Genomic DNA, 25,489 nt, shown 5'->3' on the forward strand with positions numbered 1-25,489 from the left:
TGGTGTGGGTTTGCTTATAGCCCCCCAGCTCTCCCGCCATGTGTTGGAGTTTAACCCGGTGAACGAGAGGGTCGTCTCCCTGCGCCTACGGGTCGGGGATAGGTACCCGACCTTCTTGGAGTCTCTGGGAGGGGTGCTGGAAAGTGCTCCGACTGGGGACTCAGTCGTTCTACTGGGGGACTTCAACGCCCATGTGGGTAAGGACAGTGACACCTGGAGGGGCGTGATTGGGAGGAACAATCTGATCTGAACCCGAGCGGTGTACAGTTATTGGACTTTTGTGCTAGTCACAGTTTGTTTATAACGAACACCATGTTCAAGCATAAGGGTGTCCATCAGTACACGTGGCACCAGGACACCCTAGGCCGCAGGACGATGATTGACTTTGTGGTCGTTTCATCTGACCTGCGACCGTATGTTTTGGACACTCGGGTTAAGAGAGGGGCGGAGCTGTCAACTGATCACCACCTGGTGGTGAGTTGGATCCGATGGCAAGAGAGGAAGCTGGACAGACTCGGCAGACCCAAACGTACTGTAAGGGTCTGCTGGGAACATCTGGCCGAGTCTCCTGTCACAGAGATCTTTAACTCCCACCTCCGGCAGAGCTTCAACCGGATCCCGAGGTAGGCTGGAGATATTGAGTCCGAGTGGACCATGTTCTCCACCTCCATTGTCGAAGCAGCCGTTCAGAGCTGTGGCCGTAAGGTCTCCGGTGCCTGTCGAGGTGGCCATCCCCGAACCCGGTGGTGGACACCGGAAGTAAGGGAAACCATCAAGCTGAAGAAGGAGTCCTATCGGGCCTGGTTGGCTTGTGGGACTCCTGAGGCAGCTGACTTGTACCGGCAGGCCAAGCGGACTGCTGCCCGGGTGGTTGTGGAGGCAAAAACTCGGGTCTGGGAGGAGTTTGGTGAGGCCATGGAGAAGGACTATCGACTGGCCTCGAAGAGATTCTGGCAAACCGTCCGGCGCCTCAGGAGAGGGAAACAGTGCCCTACCAACGCTGTTTACAGTGGAGGTAGGCAGCTGGTGACCTCAACTGGGGATGTCGTCGGACGGTGGAAGGAGTACTTCGAGGATCTCCTTAATCCCGCCGTCACGTCTTCCATTGAGGAAGCAGAGGCTGAGGACTCAGAGGTGGACTCTTCCATCACCCAAGCCGAAGTCACTGAGGTAGTCAAGAAACCCATCGGTGGCAAGGCACCGGGGGAGGATGAGATTCGCCCTGATTACCTCAAGTCGCTGGATGTTGTGGGGCTGTCTTGGCTGACACGCCTCTGCAGCATCGCGTGGCGGTCGGGGACAGTGCCTCTGGGATGGCAAACCGGGGTGGTGGTCCCTCTTTTTAAGAAGGGGGACCAGAGGGTGTGTTCCAACTACAGGGGGATCACACTTCTCAGCCTCCCCGGGAAAGTCTATGCCAGAGTACTGGAAAGGAGAATACGGCCGATAGTAGAACCTCGGATTCAGGAGGAACAGTGTGGTTTTCGTCCTGGCCGTGGAACGCTGGACCAGCTCTACACCCTCTACAGGGTGCTGCAGGGTTCATGGGAGTTTGCCCAACCAATCGACATGTGTTTTGTAGATTTGGAGAAGGCATTTGACGGTGTCCCTCGCGGAATCCTGTGGAGTATGGGGTCCGGGGTCCTTTGCTGAGGGCTGTCAGGTCCCAGTACGACCGAAGCAGGAGCTTGGTTCGCATTGCCGGCAGTAAATCGGACTTGTTCCCAGAGCATGTCGGACTCCGGCAGGGCTGCCCTTTGTCACCGGTTCTGTTTGTAATTTTTATGGACAGAATTTCAAGGCGCAGCCAGGGGCCGGAGAGTGTCAGGTTTGGGGACCACACCGTCTCGTCTCTGCTCTTTGCGGATGATGTTGTCGTGTTGGCCCCTTCAAACCAGGACCTTCAGCATGCACTGGGACGGTTTACAGCCGAGTGCGAAGCGGCTGGAATGAAAATCACTACCTCCAAATCCGAGGCCATGGTCCTCAGTCGGAAAAGGGTGGCTTGCCCACTTCAGGTTGGTGGAGAGTTCCTGCCTCAAGTGGAGGAGTTTAAGTATCTTGTTCACGAGTGAGAGAAGGATGGAACGGGAGATTGACAGACGGATCGGTGCAGCTTCTGCAGTAATGCGGTCGATGTACCGGTCTGTCGTGGTGAAGAAAGAGCTGAGCCGCAAGGCGAAGCTCTTGTTTCACCGGTCAATCTACATTCCTACTCTCACCTATGGTCATGAGCTTTGGGTCATGACCGAAAGAACAAGATCCCGGATACAGGCGGCCGAAATGAGCTTCCTCCGCAGGGTGGCTGTGTGATCCCTTAGAGATAGGGTGAGAAGCTCGGTCACCCGGGAGGAGCTCGGAGTAGAGCCGGTGCTCCTCCACATCGAGAGGGGTCAGCTGAGGTGGCTTGGGCATCTGTTCCGGATGCCTACTGGACGCCTTCCCCGGAAGGTGTTCCGGGCCCGTCCCACCCGGAGGAGACCCCAGGGAAGACCTAGGACACGCTGGTGGGACTATATCTCCCGGCTGGCCTAGGAACGCCTCTGTGTCCCCCCAGAAGAGCTAGAGGAAGTGTCTAGGGTGAGGGATGTCTGGGCATCTCTGCTTAGACTGCTGCCTCCGCGACCCGGCCCCGGATAAGCGGAAGAAAATGAATGAATGAATGAATGAATATATAAAAAAAATATTTAAACAAGAGCATCCATAAAAATAGACTGGATATTAAATTGAAAAAAAACGTCTGCATAAATTTTAACAACTTTACATTTTTTTGATTGTTAGTTTTATGTGATCATACCAGGGGTATACCCAATGAGCCCCACTGCAAAGCCCCCCCCCCCCCCCTCTTTTCACACAAAAACAAAAAATGTGTCTATTGAAAAATAACTTAATCATTTTAACATTGATTCAACTAACTCCAAAATCCAGATTTTTTTTAACACCTTTTTTTGCAGAACAGAACTCCTTGCATGGCAATCCCTTTGAAGTAAGGACGATAGAACAGAGCCGTTTTAACTAACTAAACCTAAAATACTGAATGAGTGGTCGCTAACACATGCAAACAAGGTTTGAGACCTTTTCAGGACACCAGCTTAATTGTGAGAGTTCACACAGACAGCCCCCTGTAACAAACACAAAACCTTCTTCACACAGCTTTTCCTGACCCTTAACTCCATATTCCTCCTTCTGTATCAACAGTCATCAGATTGGTTAGATTAGATCTTTATTGTCATTGAACAATGTAACAGGTACTTGGACAACAAAATGTAATTCACCTTCTGTAAATTATTTACAAATGGCCATCTATATCTGGTCGCACGCCAGTCTGAACTTTCATAAACCAATATAAGTTATCAATAAATAAAAAAAATTAAGAAAAGAAGGTAATGTCCAAAATATCCAGATAATTTACAGAGGTCTTGAAAATACTAAGAAAGTAAAGATACAAAAAAAAGAAATAGAGGGAAATCTTTAAAGTACTTCCCCTGAATCCCCATATTTGCTCTACTTTGGGAGAGTTAATCTATGTCGCCGCACTTTGAGGCTGGCAAACCTGTCAATGACCCTTTGGGGTTCAATTATTTCAAGCAACTCCTTCTCAATAGACATCACAGCTAGGTGCTGGAGTCTGCTTTGGCCTGTGGTCCTCCTGAGCCATGTATGGAGCCGACGCAAGGCACTAAAAGACTTTCAGTGAATGGAACACGAATCTGAACCGTACCAGCATCACTCTTGCGCTTCAGAAAGAATCACTTCCTCTGACACTCTGGTCCAAACGCCAGGGCGATCACGTTTCCATGACGACTGACCAGAAAAGACGCAGGTGACGTCATGTTTACGTGACTGCAGACTGTTAAAATGAGTATCAAATGAACGATAAACTTTAACAACAGAGACACAGGTCCGCAGTTTAGTTGTTTTTGTTTCACGCTCCTCGGTCTTGCGGAAGAACATATTAACCGGCGCTACTTCTCTCCGTTTATGACTATGGACGAGTCACCCAGGTCCTGTGCTACTCCACAGCGGTGTACCATGGTGATTCAGGATACTGACTCCAGTACTCACCGAAATGGTTTCACAATCGGAACAACGTAAAAGAAAAGAAGTGTGACACAGCTTTGGAGCAACTTAGTTGATTCACAACACTACATAACGTGTTCTCACTCCGCGTGTGTCTCGCGCTGGATGACGGTCGCACTGAGTGGTGCAGGTACAGAGGAGGAAGAGAAGACACCATTTGCTAAGCGGGGATGTTTCATTTTCATCCTTAACACATACATTTTAATCCAAAAACTACGGAGTATGTTTTGGAAATTATTTAACCTTCTTAAAGACGATTCTTTTTAGAATAACAACATTTCTTACTCCAAGTTTTAGGGGTGCTGAGGGGCTAGCTTTGCCCATGGATCATTTTTTTTTAAATGTCTGCAGTCTTTTATTATGTAACACAGTATTTTTTATTTTATTTTATTTAGAACATGCAAATAACATTACAGAAAAAACAGGCATGAGTAACATAAACTCCAAAGATGATTAAAGAAAAAATATAAAATATAATAAATTAAAATAAAAAGAGACATTCACAATACGCCAAATACAGATTCATAATATCTTACAATAGACATAGCTTTTGAGTTTTTAACAATTTTAAGAGACTTCATTAACAGAATGAGTTCGTTAGAGAAAACCTTGTGTAAAGGAGGAGATTTTGACAATCTTCATTTATGAATAAAAAAATTGCCATTCAAGATGAAAAAATTTACAAAATTTTGAATATTTTTATCATCATTCTCAAAATAGCAAATCATTTCTTTCACATTCAGTGATATCTTTAGATTAATTTTAACTGAAAAAGTAAAAAAAAAATCTTTCAAAAATGACTTTACACTTAGGCAATCAGCAAACAAATGATTTAAGGATTTCGCCCATGGATCATACTCCGGACAGGCCTGTTTCAGTGACGTCATATGAAGGGGGCGTGTCCTCACGTGTGCAGTCGAGTCTAGGCTTGAAGACGTAAAGCGGCTAAACTGCCTTCCGGCAGGTGCTGTGAACGCGACCATGTAAGTTTCACATTTAAGTACTGTCACTGTTTTAAACCTCACGTGTCATATGTTGTTGTTATAAATGGTGAACTCTTGCGGCCAAAGTGAAGTGTCAGCGTTTCTGAAGTTGTTCTTCAGACTTATAAAGTGCGTAACGTTATAGAAATCAAATGTTTTATATACAGTCAAGATGCTACAACATTCTTCTTTTGAGATGTTGTCAACCAGATATAACGTGACGGTTAAAATGTTGTTCGTTAGATTTGTGTATTAAATCGAGCCGACTGAGTGAATCCGTTGTGTTCGCAAATCGTCTTACCCGTCAAACTAGTTCTTCTTGAATGAGTTTTACAAACATGCAAATCTAAGACACTTAAACATTACTTAAGAGTTTAGCAGGTCAACAAAGTGTCATTCATTCAGTTATTTTTTACAAATCACTTGATCCAAATAAAGTCGTATAGCACACCAGTAAAGTTTTGTAATAGGTTTTGCTTTATATGTATTTAATTTATAATCTATTATGTATTCATATGAATGTTTTTTACATATATTTATGTTATGCGTTTTGTTTGGTTTGTTAACTTTTGTTTTCCCTAATGTTAACCCAGATGTATACCAATATAAAGTTGGTTCGACGTTGGAGGTTGGACCATATTCAATAGCGAATAACGTCAAAAGATCTTTAGTGGATGAGTTTAAATATATAAAATGTGTATTTGTATAAATATTCCTTAATGCGCTGCAACGCATTTACGCTCAAGCAATTACACTCTGGCTATTGGGCCGATTAGGGGCCGTCTGCAAACTACGTTAAACGGAAAAATGCTCCTATGGTTTCTCATTAAATGACATAAAAATATTTTTTAAATAAAATTCAACGCATGTGTCTTGTTATTACAATATAAAAAAAAGCTTTTTTTGACCGAGTCTACCTAACTGCCGTCAATTTATCTGCTTTACACTTTACAAACCAAGATTTCAGGCTCAATCCAAAGCTAAAAGCTCAAATGTTTTATTGGACATTTAAAATGTTGTTCATTTGTGGGAACATCCCAGGATATCTGTGTCGTAATCAAAAATAGTATTGTCTTTATTGTCTTTTTAGAGGGTGATGAAGCTGAAAGCTTGCATTATACATTCTTATGGATGCATGCAACAACATTACAGCAGTCCATTTTTAGGTCTGCATTCACTATGCCAGAACTTTTTATTTTCCAAGATATTTAGATAATGAAATTGTCAGGAACTATGTAGACTAAATGTAAATGTCATAAATATTGTTAGAAATACACAGTTGCATTGGGTGTTTTGTTACTGGTTCCACGAAGAACATTTAAAACGACAATTAAAATAAGTGTGTCCTATAGCTCAACTGGTGGAGCATTGCATTAGTTGTGGGTTCGATCACAGAGAATGCACATACCGATAAAAGACATGCGTAGTGTAGACTAAATGAACTGTAAGTTGCTTTTGATAATGAGTAATGTACAGTAGGCCAAACTCTCACAACATTTTGTATTATACTGTTCCTTCGAGGAACACATTGTAGTTTTTTGTGTTTTCTAATCATATATTTGGATAAATTAATTCTAAAAAGCACACAGTTTGACTTCACAGAGTGTGTCTTGTTAACTGTTTCACAGAACAACATTAAGAAGCAAATTATATGCACAGAGCAATGCATGATATTCAAATGGCAACAAAGAGATGCATTTATTTCCAAAAAGTAGGCTCTTCTAGACAACTTCTGAAGGTTGTATCTCGTTACTTCCTAGGCGAACATTTAGATGTTGGTTTAATTCGCAACAGTGTAACACAACAAAAGCTATTAAAATATTGATAAAGAGCTTTGGAAGCTTTGCAGAGTGTGTGCGCTACACTGCCCCCTAGAGAATCGCTGTGCAGTTGCTCTGACTGAGTTTGATATTCAGAACTGTGCATAAATTGCACTCTGACATGTCAACGTGTTCTTCTTATAGTTCACAAAAATGTTCTTCTATGAGGCGTTGTACTGCATCTGTGAAAGGCTTTGTGAGCTTTTTATGAAGCGTTACATTTTAATGGTTTTTGTTGTGTTATAGTTCTCCAAATAAAATCAACATCTAAATGTTCATCTAGGAACCAGTAGCAAGACACACACTTTTAACACACTTCAATTTGAAATAGAAAAGGTATTTATAAAAAAAATTAGTAACCGTTTATTTATTTTTTATTAATGTATCCCCAATTCTGAATCTCAAACCTCAAAGCAACTTCACCATGTTCCTCTAGGGGGCAGTGTGGTGGATGCTCTTTGGAAAGCTTCCCAAGCAGTTTTTTTTGTCTAACAGTTATGTTTATCATACCAGCATTTAAATGTTCTTCTAGCAGCAAGTATTAAGACACATCATTTGAAATTGAGATAGAAGAGAGTATTTATAGAAAATGTCTTCATGTATTTGTTTAAACCATGTGTTGTGTTATAGTTGTGTGATTCAAACCAACCTTTACATCTTCGTCTATAAACCTGTAACAAGACACACCCTTCAAAAGTTGAGATCCGATACTGTATGTGTTATAAAAAATGTCTTAACAGATTTACATTTAATTAAATAGTGTGTATCCTGATTTACATATGCAAGACGCCTGGACATGTTGTTTATTTTTTAAATGAAGCATTTAGATGAAACAACTCAACTGTGTTTTTTATCGTTGTTTTTTGCTTTGCAGACAGAATTCTTCAACTTTATCACAACTTGTACATTAACATTTCTTTGTTATAAAGAAGGATTTGTTTATTGACATTTTCAAGTTTAAACTCAAATGTATCTATGTATCTATTTTTTATGTTTCTCATCCTTAAAATGATTCTAGTCTCTGCATTCATTTGAATTAAAAGCTACTGTATTGTAATATGACATGAAAAAAGTCCAATCTATAATTTAGTGTCTCTTGTGTATTGAGGCTTCAGTTGTTTATTCTGTGTGATTTTAGGGAAGAAGACACCCTGCTGTGGATTCTGGCCGCGTTGTTGCTTTTGTTCGGCAGTGTGGATGTGTGGTACTTCATTCGAGCAGTTGCTGTGGTGATCAGGGCTTGGTTTCTGTCTCCTGTATTTGACATCACAGGAGAGCAAACCGTCAGCGGGCGGGTGCTTCTCCATGATGTTGACCTTTGCCATATGAACAACGCCCGCTATCTTCGTGAGTGCGACTTTGCCCGTTTCTCTTTGTATACTCGCAATGGGGTGTTCAAGGCTATAAGGGCCCTTGGGGCCAACATGGTTGTTGGGGCAACAACCATCCGCTACCGGCGACCATTGTGTGTGGGCGAGGCATTCGAGCTGAGGAGTAGAATCGTCACTTGGGATGAAAAGTCATTTTACGTGGAGCAGCGTTTTCTGTGCTGCAAGGATGGAATGGTCTCTGCCGTCATGTACTGCAAACAAAATATACTGCGTAGCAGCCCCGATAAGATCCTGCAGCACTTGTGCAAAAGAAAGGTAAGCAGTGTACATTTTCATTTATACTTGAAAACAGTTTGCTCTATGATAAAATGGTGTGCATTTGGCACACAAGTAATCTTAATTATCTTCATGTATATATAATGGTGTTTTAATAAAGACAGCTTGATGATGATATACAGTTAACAATTACAACGTGCAGTATCATTAGGTGAACTACTCTTTTAAATCGGGGCAAAGAAAATCTTGATAATGTGTTTCAATATACCCATATCAGAACCTGCAGTCTGAGATTTGTTACTGATTTTCTAGGTTGAAGTGCCAGAATTTCCTGAAGACCTGCTGCACTGGATCAATTTCATCTCTTCCAGTAGTAAAGCTCTCAGGGAGGAAAGTGGACTGGATAATGCAAAGAATAAATGAGGACTTGCACAGAGCTACTACTTTCAACGGACTGTCACACTCTGGTTTACAAAAACATTCTGATTTACACACATTAGCGTGTTTATTATAGATGTTTCAATAATAAAAATGTGAATTATACTTTGTTGTACCGTGCATTGTTTAGCTAAATTGTTGGAAACCATCAGAATTGTGGACGTTTAACTGGTTTATTAAACCTGGTCAAAGGAACAAAGGGTCGAATAAATAACATTTTGTTATATTGTCTTTTTGTAACGTGTTTTATATCATGACACAAATCTGACGTCTTGGGCGTTAGTAAGGTAGGCTGCTGACGTAGACGCCGCACTGGACGTTGGGCCGTGTCAATGGCGCCGCCATGTTGAGCAGGGCAATGGTGTTCTATATCCACCAAATAAGTAAATAGGTGGGATTCTTGTTTTGTGGATAAGAGGCTAAATGACGTTTACATTCTCAAACCAAGAATGCAATGGTTTATGATTCACGTTTGGTAAAACAAAGTTCTGTTTCATTTGCTTGATTATTGTCAAAACATTCTTTCCGTCACGACAACTCACGTTTGACAGAAATAGAAATCCTTTAAAAATGTTTAATCGTTATTGGGGTTTTTCTCCCGAAAACCGATGATCTCTGTCCGTCACTTGAACGTGTTGAGAGGACTCTCGTGCCTTGCCCAATATGGCGGCGGTGTTGGCGCATCGCAATAAAATACGTATCACGTAGTTTGGCGCTCAACCAATTGGAGAGCATCTTCTGTCTGTGCGGAAGTGTGAGAAGCCGGTGTCGTTCCAAGCATCCATCCCGTGAGTAACGTAAGAATTTCACATATAGCAAGATTACGACGAGTAAAATATGTCAATTCTTTCGGGTTTGAATTAATATTAGCTATTTTAAACAAACGGATAAATTTAGGTCGGATTTTATGTTCGACCTTGCCGATGTTTTGTAGCTAAAGTCTGATATTTCATCTAAAGGATTAAAGGGCATTTGACACTTGACGTATGTTTCCATAGTGGTCGTTTATTAGACATTATTTGTTGTTCAAATACAACATCTTGTGTACTTTATTTTGGGGTCATGTCCCTTTTCTGTACTGTAAAAATGCAGTTTAAAATATGCTACCGAAATGTATATTGTTTCTTAAGAAAATGATCCATGGTTGAACCCCGGGTTTATTTTTGCGTATTGATGACCAATTGTACCACCATATTGGTCGTACTACTAATATGGTTAAACTATGGTAAGACAATGGTACTTTGGGGGTTTCTAGGGTACCACAACTGTAGTAACTGCTACTGTAGTAAAACCATGGTTAATATTCGTAAGGTGGGATGTTCGGCATAACAATGTGAACCGTCTACATAATCATGATATGAATATTTAATGATTTTCTCTGTGAAACAGGATCATGCTGCTGTGGGTTCTATCTGGGTCTCTGGTTCTTTTCGGCAGCATTGATGTCTGGTACTTCCTTCGAGGGTCTTGGATAGTCATCAAGTCCTGGTTTCAGGGCCCAGTTCAGGACATTCTGGTCGAGCAGGTGGTTCACGGACGGGTTCTCCTTCATGATCTGGACTACATGTGCCACATGAATAATGCCCGTTATCTGCGCGAATGCGACTTCGCCCGCTTCGCGCACTGCACCCGAAACGGGCTCTTCAGGGCCGCACGGGCTCTCAATGCCACGATGGTGGTCGGGGCTTCGACCATCCGCTACAGGCGCTCTCTTGTCCTCGGCGAGGCCTTTGAGCTGCGCACCCGCATCGTGTCCTGGGACGAGAAGTCCTTCTACCTGGAGCAGAGGTTCGTTTCTAAGTCAGACGGGTTCATCTCGGCTGTCATGCTGTGCAGGCAGAATGTGATTCGCAGCTCTCCAGAGAAGATCCTGGATTTGCTTTGCAAGAGAAAGGTGAGGTTCGTGTATTTGTGGTTGGAGTTTTGCAAGGGCGCAGGGGATATTCTTGTCTCACTAACATATGTGCCATCTGTCTGTCAGGTGGAGTGCCCTGACGTACCAGAAGATCTTCAGCACTGGATTAGGTTCATCTCTGCCAGTAGTCAGGCCTTGAGAGCAGAGATTGGATTAGATGAGAAGACCAAATGATCATTAGAAAGACTTTGACCATAAGCCTTCCTTGTGCATGTAAGTTTCCCCACGATGCCATCCTTAAATTATGTAACATTTCTCAAAGGGCAAGTTTTGAAAATGTCAAAGGCGTTGCTGATCCAGAACCTGTGGCTTTTATCTGTTCATCCGTTTCCTCAGCCGTACAGTTTGCTTTAGTTTAGAAAATGTATTGTTGTATTTAAAAAAATCTGATACAGAGGCTGCAAGTAAGAAATTTAGCTGCAAGTAATGATGACCGCATGCGTGAATGTTTGAGGCTGAAAATCTTGATTCCATTAACTTGAATGTCAGAGGCTTTCCAAAAGTACATGACCAAACGAACATCCTTCTTGAAGCTGAAGTGTGTAATTTCTTTAACACACACAGTTCCTGCCAATCTCATATTAATCTTGAGCACCTATACAGTAGTATGGCATACTTCGTATCCTCGAAGTGTATTTAGTTTGATTAAATTTATTAAAGACAGGTGCAGCTGTACAATTGTTTCCGGAAAAAGTCAAGCTCCTGGGGGCGTCCAGGGGGGTGGAACTACAGCACGAGCACACAAAACATCATTGTATTGATTCACTATAAGTTCTTGTTGTTTACATTATGCACGTACATACCAAATTTGCAACAAAACACAGACATATGACTTAGTTTGCGTGTGTGCGGTTCATCTCCGGCAGCTTTTAGCGCTACCGCGCCATCAATCAGTTTCAAACGATCTCCAAATCCAGCTTTATATCGACCGTTTATATAAGTCTCATCACCGAAATGCATTGAGCAAACAGACACTGCTAAACTTCTGTCAGCCGAGTAAAGCGGCATTGATGGGCGTGCTCTTTCTCTCACGTGTGCTCTTTAACTCGCTGGATGATGCATAGACTAGCTTTTCCAGGAGAATTGTCCAATACGGGACTAGGAACCATTGTTATGAAAAGGGAATCCATGTTAGAAAAAAACATTCCGAAACCTGTAAGGACTCTGGCGAGTGAACAGAGCACAGAAATACTACATCATGTGTTCAGCTCGTGTTTTTACAAGTTGACATGTGAAGTCAGAATCCATAGCATGTTTTCAAGCACTCCGTCAGGCTGCCATTACTTGGCCAAACACAGAGTCTCACCCCAACTCACACGGTTGGTTGAGCCAATGTTGCTGTGTCAAGTTGGTTGTTTGACTACCTGCAAATGGCTTCCCCGTTGTTGACTTTGCACAGAAATGAGTTTATTTCTATAGCACTTTTTACAATTTGCATTGTTGCAAAGCAGCTGTACAGAAAACACGCTGTGAAATAAGCAGGCAACAAATAAAGATTTAGTAATATAACATTTATAAATATATATTCAACATAACATTTTCAACATCGAAAACTTACACACTTCAGCTTTAACTTGAAAATCGTGGTTAATATGTTTGCACTGAGTATTTCCTTTAGTACATATGGTAAATGAAACTTTTAAGCAGTGATGTCGCACAAATAACAGTGTTATTTTACACTGAATATCATATATTTATTGTCATCATAAATGTTTGTGCCGGTCAGATATATTATCATTATTGTTCTTTCCAATTTGAAATCTATTTATTGTTATTTAAAAAGGAAAAATGTATTTATTTAATGAAAATATTTTCCATATTAGTTTATTTAGGAATTTAAGCACCCGTTATGAACTTGCATTCTGAAATAAAAATACCTAATAAATAAACCAAAAGGTTGTATTTGTGAGTTTTTAAAAGCATTTAATTACATATATTTACAAACTAAATTGTCCATTGTTTCAAAAATGTCTACATTAGGTGTATACACGTGAGAGCGTCACTGCTGCCCCCTAGTGTGAATACACTGCCATCACAGGCTACTGTTTGAACTGATGTCTGAACAGATTGAAACAATAAATCACTGAAATTCCTCATCATTTACTCGTACCACGCCAGATGGTCCAAAAGCTCCAAGAAGCTCATCCATCCATCATAAAAGTAATCTTAATGTCTTAAGAAAAAGTCTTCTGAACTGAAATTCTAGGTAAGCAACAATTCGTATCTTTTCAAATACGGCGACCTATGGTGATCTTTATTTTCACATCTTATTGGTCTCGTGACCGGTTGTCATGTTTTTTTGTGTCACAAAAGATCCAATGAGATTTGAGTTATCGACACACTTGATTTACGTGTTTAATTTCGGACGAGTGAATTATCTCTTTCCAGGAAACCGTTCCTTTAGGATGGGTTTTCAATACTAGATATAAAACTATTTGAGACAACTAGAAGTCGGATGCTTAAATATTGAGTAGCGATGATTTAGACGTGTGTTGATTTCTTTGTGTATCTTGGTGTTGCAATTAAACGAAGGGAAAATAAAAACAACGTTAAAATACTTAAAGAGAACTAATGTGTGTTGTTTTCCCATATGTTTAATAATACAAATATGTTGGTGGGTCTGGACACAGATCACTGTGTAGGTGGGTTCTGGATTTCAATGGTTTCTGGCCTACATCATGTATGTGAATGAAGAGGGAGGGACATTTCTTAAACATGGAAATATTGTTTTACGATGACAAGACCATGTTTATGAAATGCCATTATTGCCAAAATATTGGCACCGGTGATGTCATTCAATGTTATTTAGGTCACGCTTTTTGTCAGTGTATCTGTTGCCTATTGTTTTATCTTTATTTCTCTTTGATTTTGTGTCGAAATATTCTGTGTGCCATTCACCTAATATTTCACTTTCTGTATGTCATGCTGTAAACTTGCTTACACCACACACTGCAGATATCTCTCTATCTGCTCAGCTGTTGTGCAAGGCATCGGTCCGCCCCTCCCCCTCCTGTCACAGCTCATGGTCACATGACTCTCACTTCCTGCATAAACAAAGCCTGTCTGCCTGCTTCACACAGGCTCGGGCGGACTGCAAGCTTTTAAAATGGCGCAGGCTGGGGTTTTCCTGGAGCACGACCAGTTCAACTGTTCCATCTGTCTGGATGTTCTGAAGGATCCCGTGACCATTCCGTGTGGACACAGTTATTGTAAAGGCTGCATTAAAGGCTACTGGGACCAGGACGACAATCTGGGTATTTATGGGTGTCCTCAATGCAGGCAGACTTTTGCGCCCAGACCCTTTCTGGGTAGGAACACCATGCTGGCTGACGTTGTGGAGAAGCTGAAGAAGACGGGACTACACGCCGCACCCTCAGAAACGACCCACGCCGAGGCAGGGGACGTGGAGTGTGACGTCTGCTCTGGGAAGAAAAACAAAGCCTTCAAATCGTGTCTGGTCTGCCTGGCATCTTATTGTGAGAGCCACATACAAGCTCACTTCGAGTCCCCTGCCTTCCAGAAACACAGACTGGTTTCTCCTTCCAGGAACATACGGGAGCAGCTGTGCCGTCAGCATGAAAAACTGCTGGAGGTTTTCTGTCGCACGGATCAGCAATGTATTTGTCACCTTTGTTTAACGGATGAACACAAAGGGCATGACACGGTTCTGGCAGCAAAGGAGATGCATGAGAAAAAGGTAAATTGTGAGCCGTATGATGTGTACGATTTTAAACAGATGATTAAGTTGTTTGAAGCATGATACGAATCAGAAAATATATATTTTGACGAAGTAAGTTGTTTTTGGCAGAACGCTCTGGCAGAGATACAGAGGATTTCACAGGAAAGGATTCAGGAGAGAGAAAAGGAGTTGGCAGATCTGAGACAAGCTACACACACGCTCACTGTGAGTCTGATGTGTTTTGTGTGTTTTTCCAACAAAAACTCTGTTCTTTGTTGAACTTTGTTGGAATCAAACCTTTGATTCTTCAGGTGTAGTAAAAACTACAGTCTATAAAATGCTCAAGTCATGGTGGGGTGAAACATGGACAAACCCAACCATTGGTGTGAATGAACCTAGAAAATTTTCATATTTCACCCAACCATGAAACAAATCAACTCTTCGTCCAACGTTTTGCTCTGGGTAGGAGAAAAAAACAGAAAACCTTTTACAAAAAGATGACCTGTGAATACTGTCATGTTATTGTATTTATATCAAGTTTTCATCTTTGTGATTTTATAATGTTCGTCTGTTGTGTAGAATCTAATCCATGTTGTTTAATGGTTGATGATGCAGCAATACACTAGCTAGTAGGGCTGGGCGATATGGCTTAAAAAAAAAATCTCCGATTTTTTCACAACAAACCCGATTTTCGATTTTAATCGATTTATTTTTTCTATTTAAAAACAAACTACAACTGACAAAGAAATTGCTCAAAACAAATGTACTCTTTATTTTGTTCTGATTTTCCTTTATGCTGTTTAATCTAAATTTCCCATTGGGGGATAAGTGTAACAGGAAACAAGCCTTAAAACATGCTTATAAACGAGATGGCAGGCCCTGCCATTGTAAACAGTGAAAATGTAGCTTATCAGTTTTCTAATAACCTCAAACTTACAGTGACACAATGCACCTTCAAAATAACTTAAAATATGAAAAAATAATTTAATTGTGTCCCTTTTTGGTCAAATAAATGTGGCAAAAATGACTAAATTAGATTGTACAAAAATACATACAGCCGTGGTATTCATAAAGTGCAAACAAAACTTTAAACAGTTTTCCTGAATCCCTGAAATTGTAAACAAAATGAAACATCTACATCCATTACTTTAGTTTCAACATTCTTCATTTACACATTTTTAGGCAGGAAGACAAGCCTGTCTACTACTACCTCTGGCTTGAGGCATGCCCGGTTACATGTAACAATGCCCTCTCCCACACTGAAAAGCCTATCTGATGGGGCACTTGTAGCAGGGACAGACAAGTGTTTTTTGGCCAGATTACTGAGCCTTGGGAAGTTTGGTTCGTGACGCTTCCACCACTGCAGTGGATCAGTGTCTGGGTGTGCCGCTACCCTCTCAACAAAATCCATGTCGCAATTAGACGCGAGCCGCTTGCCAGAAGCCCCTCCCATGATGCGTATTTCACTTACGAATGGCGCGAATTACACGCGCAAATGGCGCGAATTACACGCGTGAATGAAGCGAGTAAAATCAAAATGTTCAAGCGTCCAACTACTCGCGAATAGCGCGTTTTATTCGCGCAACTCGCGTTTGGTGTGAACACTCGGGAGCGTCGGTCGTAGAAGTTAAAGAGAAAACCGATTTTCATTAAAAAAAATCGCCCTAAACGTCAAATTCGAGTTAATCGATAAAATCGATTTATCGCCCAGCCCTACTAGCTAGTCATATGAACTTTGATCATTTATAACAGTGATGATTTTAAGGACAGAGGTTCAAATAAAGTACAGTACTAATATCAGAATTGGTTTAAAGTATAGTTTGTTCAAATCTGTGTCGCCCAAAAAATCCTATCGGTGCATCCGCAGTATAGACCAAAGCCACATTTGCATGATCTCATGTTCAAGATCACAAGATCAAGATTCTAATTGTAATATAAGTATTTATTTATTTATTCATAAGTACTTTTTTATAAAATTATTAAATGGTTCAAAGACCATTTTCAGTTTTTCTGCATTTACTATTTATATATATATGTTTAATATATAGTCGATTCCACAGTAAAATTCCAGATCAATCAAACTGCATAAATGAAACTTTACTAAATATTTAGCATCCTAATTTTCAGTTTGGTTCCAAATTTAGATTTGACAATTTAACAAAAATAATGTTTTTTATTGTGGTACCATTGTTATTGTTTAGCTGTATTTTTGAGTTATTATGGCTTAAATCGAAACAAAACAACTGCAGTTTGAGAGTTTTAATTCTAAAAACTGAGTTATCTCATTTTGGAACCAAACTCTCATATATATACATTATATATTTATATGCAGAGCTGGGTAGTAACTGATAACTTGTTATCTGGATTACATCATCGGATTCCAAAAATCAAGTACTTGTAGTTTAATTACGTTACATTTTAAAATACCCGTAATCTGTAACGATTACTATTTTATTATTACGGATTACATTTCACAGATTGCATTACATATTCAATCCTATGTATTGTTCAAGAACAGTGTTAATCTTCACAATCTAGTAAACATGATTCTTTGATTTGCACGATTAGTACGAATCACAACATTCATTGCGAAACTGCATTAGTCATAAATCCAAATAGATTTTTTCTGTTGAATTGTCGACGGCCAGCATTCACAATAAATCATGTATTTTAAAAACATGGTTCATAAAGGTAATGCATGTGAAAATGTTGATATTCCCTGTAGTTTATATTGGATTTTCAAGGTAATAAGAAGCACAGGCGGGTGATAAATTGAATCTTTCATAACTTGATTTTGTTGTTGTGATTGTGTGTAACTGTCATGTGTAATCCAGTCTTTCTGTAGTGAATATTTACATTTGCTATTAGCAAAAAATATTATTGTGGCAGGTATTTATGAATCTAAATTATGTAGACAAAGGCTTATAGTTTAGATTATAAGCTTATTGTTAGACTGCTATCTGTATAGTTTTTGTTTTGCCCATCACTGCATGAATATTAGACTCATTTACATTGATATTGATCTATTTTTATTGTGACAAGATGTGCTGTTGTATTGCAGTCATTCAGTATAAAGGCATTTGACTAACGTCTAGTATTTAATATAATTTTATTACATTTTAATGTTTTAAAATTGAACAAGAAAAGGGTTGTGGACACAGATACACAAGGTAAAGATAAAACAGACACTATCTAAACGTAATCAAAAAGTAGTCCGATTACATTACAACAAATGTGTAATCTAAGGGATTACGTTACTGACTACAAATTTTGCCATGGGAAAATAAAAACGCGAGAAACCGGTGAAAATAACAGAAAAGATGCTCTGTATTCTTTCAAACCTCAAATACTGCAAAGAAAACAAGTACATATTCACTTTTAAGTGAACAGTACATGACAGTCATATTTGTACATGGATTTAGGAAAAGTCCAACAGACATTGGACTGCAATGACCACAATACATCTAGAAATGCTGATTGAATGAACATTTGGAACGGACGCCTGTATGTCAAACTACGACAAATTCTTATTAAGAGTTTTCTGATGTATCTAACGCACTCATGTGTCATGTTTTGTATCTTCACAGCATTCAGCACATGCCGCTCTTGAAGAGAGCGAGCGTATTTTCACAGAGCTGGTCTGCTCCATCGAGCGACGGCGAACCGAGGTGAAAGATCTGATCCGAGGTCACGAAAGGGCGGCTGTGAGTCAGGCCGAAACGGTTCTTCAACAGCTGGAACAAGAGATAACGGAGTTAAAGAAAAAACATGCTGAAATAGAAGGGCTCTCTCAGACAGAGGATCACATCACCTTCCTCCAGGTAACGTTTGTTTGATTATTGAAACAACATCATTCTTTTGGAAAAACCTGCTCTTCAGATCACACTGTGATGCTTATGAATCATATTTTGGGAGATTTCAATCTAGAATATTTCTGGCGCCAGCCCGGATCACTAGCACCACAAACTTTGTCCTTTTTGAACAGGTCGGGTTTGAAGGTGAATAAACGATAACCACATTTTCCACTTGGCTGAACGACCTCTTTTAATCTGAGCATTTGTGCCCTGAAGCAAGAATGGTCCTTTTTTCAATGTCTGTAAAATTTGGCTATCCTGATCTGTGATAGTGTAAAATCTTCAAAGGATTTATAGAAAGTAACAGAAGTTTGAGTTTGCATCGTTCTACGCTTAAATCTGTCATGATATGTAGGGGCGGAGTTTGATTCTGCCTTTGGTTCCCTCAAACCAATATCAGTTGTGTTCTTGTGTTTCTTATTTCATAATATCTTTCAGTTTGGGAATTATTCTGTCTTGTGTTATTTTTCAGAGTTGCAGGTCTCTGTGTGATCATCCTGTGCCTGTAGATGTGCCAAATATCGAATCGGACCCAAACTTCAGACAGGTAGTGGCGGCGCTGTCTGAGGTCCAGGCTCTCTTAGAAGACGTGTGCCAGGGCGGATTTATGAACATCTCTGAGAAAGGTAGACTGTGTTTTATGTAAAGCTGCCTGAAAAAAATGTGCATGAGGAATGCAGGTTAAATAACATTTTAAACAAGACATTTGAAGCCATTGTTTTGCTGTGATTTTCAGTGAATGATGTTATTATTATTCAACCCATGAAACCGAAGACAGACTGGGAGTCAAACGCCGGTAAGAGTTTGTTATTATAAATTGTAATTAAAAATATATATTTCCCACAACATCATGCATGTAGTCCCGAATCATACACTGACTGTATAGATCAACATTGAATGATTTAAAATGTAAATTATTCTTATGTGATTTTATCATATAATGCATTTGAATAATTACATGTGAAAATATTTAAGTTGCAAACATTTATTTCATAGCCACAGAAACACCTCCGAACCTTGGCCAGGAGGCACCGATCCCTTTTACCTTCTCTGTCCCCACGTTTGGAGGGTTTTCATTGTCATCTTATGGTGAGTATCCGAAAAAAAACATTACATGTTGAGCTTTGCTCCAAATGAAAGAATGGTTGAGTTTGAAGAAGGCTGTGTGTACATTTTTCAAATTCTCCTTTTTGAGATTACTTGTGCTTTTTAATGATTTTAATGTCCCATGTCTGAGGTAGTTTGATCATTTTTAATCATATAAATATATGCAATGAATGAATCTACAACTGTATACAGTAAACAATTGTCTTTTAATACTTTCCTTCCTTTTCAGGAGCTCGAACGGCAGGTTCTCGACAGAGACTACAGCCGCGCAGGAGGAGAAGGTAGCTTTAAGACCAGGCAAAAAGACGCCTGATCAGAATGTGATGGAGGAACGCTATAGATGCCCAAGATGGTTTATTTTTGGGAAAATGTACATTTTAACATTGTATAAACTGAAAGATGATGTATTCACAAACGTATACATTTTCTGGTCTCCTACAAGTATTTGCTTCGAGGGCAAGTCTGTGTGATATTTCAAACTCTAAGACTGGTTATGTGCAGATATAAGTATTTTCTTAAGTAATAATCATGCATACTGTATAGTATGGAATTTCACATCTGCGATATTCCTTTATTGCTATTATGTCTGTGTATTTACAGAGGTTTTAATGTTGTTTAGGTTTTAGCTCTGTCAGAGCCATGAACAATATTTCATTGCTAGTATTTAAAAAAATTAGGATGCTAAATATTTTTCATACCATACACAAAATAAAGGTTCATTCATACAGTTTAATGGCTCTGGAATTGTACTTTGAAATTTACACCGTTTCTTCAGTGTGTGATGTATGGGTGTTTTGTTTGAATTTCTCTCTGGTTTCACATTTTATTAGTGCTAAAGGCTGCAAGACGACATCGTCACCGTCATTTGTGCTGTGGGGGAATTTACAACAAATCAGTCTTGATGAGAACAAAAATGAATTTCATAACTTCCTGCTCACGAACGTCTTTTCAACAATACTTTTATGATCTACAACGTGCACTTACCAATGCGCACACTCCTGTATCCCATAATGCAATGCACTCATTGTTCATACAGATTATTTCAGTAGAACTTGGACACACCAATTTCATCATAAAATCTAATTCTAATCCATTTAAAATAGTAATATTTGGTAGAAAGCCATAATCTCTCTATTTCATGTCAGGAACAATTTATGTTGATATACACAATGCAATAGTTGAAGGGCTTTAGACCTCAATATAACGTTGAAACACAACAATAAAGATCACCAAAATCATGAAAATGTACAAAAATGTCATTTTATACATTTAAAAGCTTTGCACCTAGTGTTACAAACGTTTTTTCAACCCAACTCAAAATATGAAGTTAACCCTTTAATGCATGACTTTATAATAACCTCAGTCATTACTTTTATTTGTTTTTAATTGTGTGTGTTTCTATAAGATTTGACCTTTTCTTCAACACATTTTCAGATATCAACGTGTGATCCTAGTGAACTCCGTGAAAGAGTTGAAATACATTTACACACCAAACACACCCAGATGATTATAAAATCATTTTTTCTCTTCCACTTGTTTTAAATAGTATTCTGTTAAATGCACTGTGACGCTCGCACATGCACTCAGACATCAACTCCGTTCAATCCTGACAAATCGACAAATATTATTCAATTAAACGTGAACTACGAGAAAAACAAGAGCAGAAACCGTAATCCATTTCAATCATGGAACCCTCATAACGTTTATGCTGCAAGGCGGGCTGGGAACATTCAAACCCTTGTTAAATGTTAAAATAGGTTTGCAAAGTTGAGGTACTTGAGTGTTGAAATACAGTCGACAAAATAATCTTAGTGAGCAACACGTTTACGGGAATCTTATTCGGACAAAAATAATACAAAAATCTTGTAGTTTTGATAACTTTATATACATACGACCCAATATGCCATTTATATAATATCTGTTGCAGGTGAAGCGAGCTTAAACCTACATTGTCCCCCAGATTTCTTTTGTGCGATTGGCTGCTTCAGGCTGTTTTGCATTGAAACCTGATAAGTGTCTACCTGCACAATGCCCACGCCCGCTTTACACACAAACCCTCTATTGTGTCCGTCCCGTCTCAGTGGCCACCTTTCGTTTCACTCGCTTTTAACCACAGTTGTGGGGAAAAATGGCAGGCACAAACATCTCTGTGGACAAAGAGCAGTTCTGCTGTTCGGTGTGCCTGGACGTGTTGTGGGAGCCGGTCACTATACCGTGTGGTCACAGCTACTGTATGGAGTGCATTAAAGGTTACTGGAGAAAATGTGATTTGAAAGAGGACTACAGCTGTCCTCAATGCAGACGGACCTTCAGCCCCAGACCTGCGCTCTCCAGAAACACCATGTTAGCTGATCTCGTAGAGAAACTGAGAAGATCTGAAGTTCAGGATAGCCGCAGCAAGGCGGCGGACGGCGAGTGCGACGTTTGCGCGGGAAAGAAACACAGAGCTGTTGTGTTCTGTGTGAAATGTCAGACATCGTACTGTGAAATCCACCTGAGAGCCCACAACGAAAGGAACCGGGGGAGAACCCACCAGCTCGCTGAAGTCACGAGACAGCCGCAGAAAAGAATCTGTTCACGTCACAATAAACTAAAGGAAGTTTACTGCCGGACCGACCAACGGTGCGTTTGTAGCTCGTGCTTGAAGGAAGGGCATAAGGGGCACGACGTCGTTTCGGTGATGGAGGAAAGAATAGAGAAACAGGTACCAGAACAGATCTGTGATTCATTTTGAAACATATTCAGATCGACAGCATCTGACTTGTTTTTCAAACAGGAACGGCTGGAGGAAGCGGGGAAGAAGTCAAAGCAAAGGTGTAAGGATAGAGAAAAGGAGATCAGAGACATTGAGAAATACATCAAGGTATTGTTTTAAGTGACGAGGCAAGATTGGACATTATATTGAAATCAAACAGAGATAAAGAGACGCTTTGTCCATGTTTACCCGACATTAGGTTCTGCTTTACTGACCCGTATCCCTTCTGTATTGACACAGCGTTCTTCACAAGCGGTTGAAGAAGACAGCGAGAAGATCTTCGTCAGACTGCTGCGCTCCGTTGAAAAGAAACACTCCGAGGTGAAAGAAACGATCAGAGGTGAGGAGAGGAAGGCTTTAGGCCAGACCGAGAAGCTTCTAGAGCGATTGAATCGACAGATCGCTGAACAACGGAGAGAGGAGGCCGCTTTAGAGAAGCTCTCAAACACCGATGATCACGTCTATTTCCTACAGGTAAAGATTATGAGTCACACAACAACAAACAAACGTGACACCTGTTTCCCATCACTTTTTATTGTTTACTCAACTTTTGATCAAGTTTATCTCAACTCCTCTCTTAACTATGGATTTAAGTCCATCTATCTCAAATGACTAAGTTTTCTTGTTTTATTTTATTTACACTATAAACATCAGCTCAGAAGCTGCTCAAGCAGTTTGTGTTGGAGCCCCTTTAAGGCGCAGGAGCATTCGGGATCATGCACCTCAACACCAGAAACACAAACATCAATCGTGGTGACGTTTATGAACCATCATTCATTATAAAACAACTAAAATAACTAAAAACAACAGGCAACTTATCATTTCTATCAACGGCATAAATTAAGTTAGTAAACACTAAATCCTTTTTTTAAATTGGATTCAAAACCAAACTAAATATGACACTATGCATGCTGGGAAATTTTCTTTTTGTTGAGCTTTCGTCCTTTTTTAAGTTTTGGAGTCAAAATAATGCTTGTTCGCAAAACGCTGCGGACGAATTTTGTTCAGTACACACAAAAAAGTATATTGACATCCATCTACATACATTTCTTCGTTCAAGTGACGTATTTACTTTTGTAAAAATCCAACATGAATATGGTCATCTAACGGTGTTGTTTTGAAACATAATCGATTCGGTTTATTTGTGCTTAAGATATTCTATACACTGCCAAATACATTTATGGGAGTCTTTGGAGAGAAACAGAACTGTCACTTAAAGTATACCATAATGTAATTTTTGTGTTTCTAAGTACATAAATTACACTTGAATAAACTGCTTTTTCGTAAGGGTTGGACTGTTAGAGAAAAGAAAAGATCATTCTTAATAGGAGATCAAGGTGTGGATTGGTTACCTTCTGTTCACAGCTGTTTTGCCTTCATATGTGTAGCACTGTCAGAGCCTCTGTGCTCCTTCTGATATCGGGGTTCGACCCAGCATTGACGTCCACCCGTACTTCTCTTTGCTAATATTGAGAAAAGCTCTCGCAGAACTGCGAGAAAAAGTGAATGACGTGTGTGATAGAGAGACAGCGAGGATCTCAGAAGTGGGTGAGTTGTACATTTTGATTCCTTAACATTAAACTGAATTTTGGTCTATTCATTTCAACAATACTGAATCACATTGCAAGACATTTAAACGTTTCGGTCAGATTTCATTTGCCACCTCTGTACATGATTGTAAAAGTTGAAGACTGTTAATATGGCATTTGAGTCATAAAATGATGTTGCAATTGTTACATTTTGGAACTTGGTTTTCTACAGCACAATGGTCGGCTAACGTTGTGTTTATTGGTGCATTAAAAATACATAAAATATGCTTAAGACATTTCACAAATTAGCCCAACTTTACCTATTAAATGAAAAAATGCATCCAAAAATACGTCAATTATTTCTACAAATGTAGTAAATCTGAATATTTCATTTATTCAAATTGAGATTTTCACATCGCAAAAATGCTTTTGAATAACAAACACTAACCGTGTTGATACACAAACACCTGTGATAATATACACTCACACGCGATTCATTTATATTTACAGTCGATGAAGATCATGAGCAGTCATCTGAAAACACTCAGAGTTCAGCGGTGAACATTGAACCAGGTACTCTCTTCCTACTACATCAGCTCACCTGTTTACACAGGTTCATGATCAAAGACACATTTAATCTAAACTCACTCAACTTTTCCAGCACATAAACATTTACAACAAACTAAACCCAAGACCAGAGGAGACTTCTTACAATGTAAGCCTGATTTTGTATCCTTCCCCACTAATGCAAGAATACCATAAAAACACTCTTATGGTTAGGTCGCCCAAATGATGGGTTAAATTAAAGGGGGTTCACCCCCAAAAATCTGTACAAATCTATAAATATTGAACACGGAGAAAGATATTTGGAAGAATACTTGTAACCAAACAGTTCTTGGACAAAATGACGATGGTAGTCAAAAGTGCCCCAGAACCGTTCGCTTTTCTACATTCTTCAAAATATCTTCTTTTGTATTTAATAGAACAAAGAAAATTATAAAGCAATAATTCCTTTACAAACACATTACTCAATGTTCCGACCATAAACAAACTAATTCTCTTATCAATAGACAGCTGTGATTTAACATTAGACCCCAACACTGCAAACTCCTTCCTCCATCTTTCTTCTGAAAACAAAGAGGTCACGACAGAACTCGAGCCGCAGTCATACCCGGATCACCCTGAGAGGTTCGACAGCTGGGCTCAGGTCCTGTGTGCCGAGGGTCTGGCCAGACGCTCTTACTGGGAGATGGAGTGGGGAGGCAATGGAGGAGTATCCATCGGAATCTCCTACAAAGGGATTCCCAGAGCCGGCGGGAATACGGACCGCAAACTGGGACACAATTCCAAATCCTGGAGTTTAGAGTTTTCGGATTCCGTGTGTTCGTTCCAGCACAGCAAGTCTAGGATAGAAATACACACCCCGGTGCCAGAGAGAGTCGGGGTGTTTCTGGATCACACGGCTGGGCATTTAGCCTTCTATAGCGTTTCTATGGAAGACGACTCCATGACGTTACTGCATCGAGAGCAGACCACCTTCACACAGCCGCTATACCCCGGATTCTGGGTTGGATTGGGTTCCACTTTAAAACTCTGTCAAAACATTTAGCTTTGCAGCATATTAAACAAATTTTGTGTTTTTATTTATAATTTTACAGAATGGCTTCGAAAAAGGTAAAGCTGCCCTCACATCGTGGGTTTGGAGCGACATGAGGATGAGTA

The 25,489-nt window shown here is 40.0% G+C and overlaps 4 protein-coding genes across 6 annotated transcripts; all 4 read left to right on the top strand.

Annotated features, from left to right (window-relative positions):
* The first annotated feature begins 4,939 nt into the window (after positions 1 to 4,939).
* them6 (thioesterase superfamily member 6) lies at positions 4,940 to 9,513 on the top strand. Its single transcript, XM_079451798.1, has 3 exons — positions 4,940 to 5,063; positions 8,022 to 8,529; positions 8,803 to 9,513. Coding segments are annotated over exons 1-3 (621 nt in total). The 5' UTR covers positions 4,940 to 5,061; the 3' UTR covers positions 8,914 to 9,513.
* A 137-nt stretch (positions 9,514 to 9,650) lies between these two features.
* On the top strand, positions 9,651 to 12,734 carry LOC306891504 (protein THEM6). 3 transcript variants are annotated; one of them, XM_079451799.1, is made up of 3 exons: positions 9,651 to 9,716; positions 10,318 to 10,822; positions 10,910 to 12,734. In XM_079451799.1, exons 2-3 carry the CDS (start codon positions 10,322 to 10,324, stop codon positions 11,015 to 11,017), a joined length of 609 nt encoding a protein of 202 aa, XP_079307925.1. In that variant the 5' UTR covers positions 9,651 to 9,716; positions 10,318 to 10,321; the 3' UTR covers positions 11,018 to 12,734. The 3 variants fall into 3 exon arrangements, with proteins under 3 accessions (XP_079307925.1, XP_079307926.1, XP_079307927.1); XM_079451800.1 differs by having other exon boundaries at positions 9,680 to 9,725; XM_079451801.1 differs by having other exon boundaries at positions 9,693 to 9,912; positions 10,910 to 12,722.
* Positions 12,735 to 13,882: 1,148 nt separating this feature from the next.
* On the top strand, positions 13,883 to 20,210 carry ftr67 (finTRIM family, member 67). The gene is made up of 7 exons (XM_079451803.1): positions 13,883 to 14,540; positions 14,652 to 14,747; positions 18,110 to 18,343; positions 18,849 to 19,002; positions 19,113 to 19,172; positions 19,373 to 19,465; positions 19,713 to 20,210. The coding sequence occupies exons 1-7, from the start codon at positions 13,950 to 13,952 to the stop codon at positions 19,766 to 19,768; spliced, it is 1,284 nt and encodes a 427-aa protein (XP_079307929.1). The 5' UTR covers positions 13,883 to 13,949; the 3' UTR covers positions 19,769 to 20,210.
* Positions 20,211 to 21,611: 1,401 nt separating this feature from the next.
* ftr87 (finTRIM family, member 87) lies at positions 21,612 to 25,430 on the top strand (the record flags this gene model as incomplete). Its single annotated transcript, XM_079451802.1, has 7 exons — positions 21,612 to 22,187; positions 22,260 to 22,346; positions 22,479 to 22,712; positions 23,627 to 23,786; positions 24,278 to 24,340; positions 24,429 to 24,482; positions 24,838 to 25,430. 7 exons carry the CDS (start codon positions 21,612 to 21,614, stop codon positions 25,374 to 25,376), a joined length of 1,713 nt encoding a protein of 570 aa, XP_079307928.1. The 3' UTR covers positions 25,377 to 25,430.
* Between the last annotated feature and the right edge of the window lie 59 nt (positions 25,431 to 25,489).

Source organism: Barbatula barbatula (genome assembly GCF_947034865.1).
Source record: "Barbatula barbatula genome assembly, chromosome: 3".
Taxonomy (NCBI): Eukaryota; Metazoa; Chordata; class Actinopteri; order Cypriniformes; family Nemacheilidae; genus Barbatula; species Barbatula barbatula.

Excerpts from the sequence above, each read along its gene's own strand:
- LOC306891504 (XM_079451799.1), top strand. The coding sequence starts at position 10,322 with ATGCTGCTGTGGGTTCTATCTGGGTCTCTGGTTCTTTTCGGCAGCATT. Across the intron at positions 10,823-10,909 it reads ATTTGCTTTGCAAGAGAAAG|GTGGAGTGCCCTGACGTACC; the intron begins GTGAGGTTCGTG and ends TCTGTCTGTCAG.
- them6 (XM_079451798.1), top strand. Across the intron at positions 8,530-8,802 it reads AGCACTTGTGCAAAAGAAAG|GTTGAAGTGCCAGAATTTCC; the intron begins GTAAGCAGTGTA and ends CTGATTTTCTAG.
- ftr67 (XM_079451803.1), top strand. The coding sequence starts at position 13,950 with ATGGCGCAGGCTGGGGTTTTCCTGGAGCACGACCAGTTCAACTGTTCC. Across the intron at positions 14,541-14,651 it reads AGGAGATGCATGAGAAAAAG|AACGCTCTGGCAGAGATACA; the intron begins GTAAATTGTGAG and ends TGTTTTTGGCAG. Across the intron at positions 19,173-19,372 it reads AGACTGGGAGTCAAACGCCG|CCACAGAAACACCTCCGAAC; the intron begins GTAAGAGTTTGT and ends TTTATTTCATAG.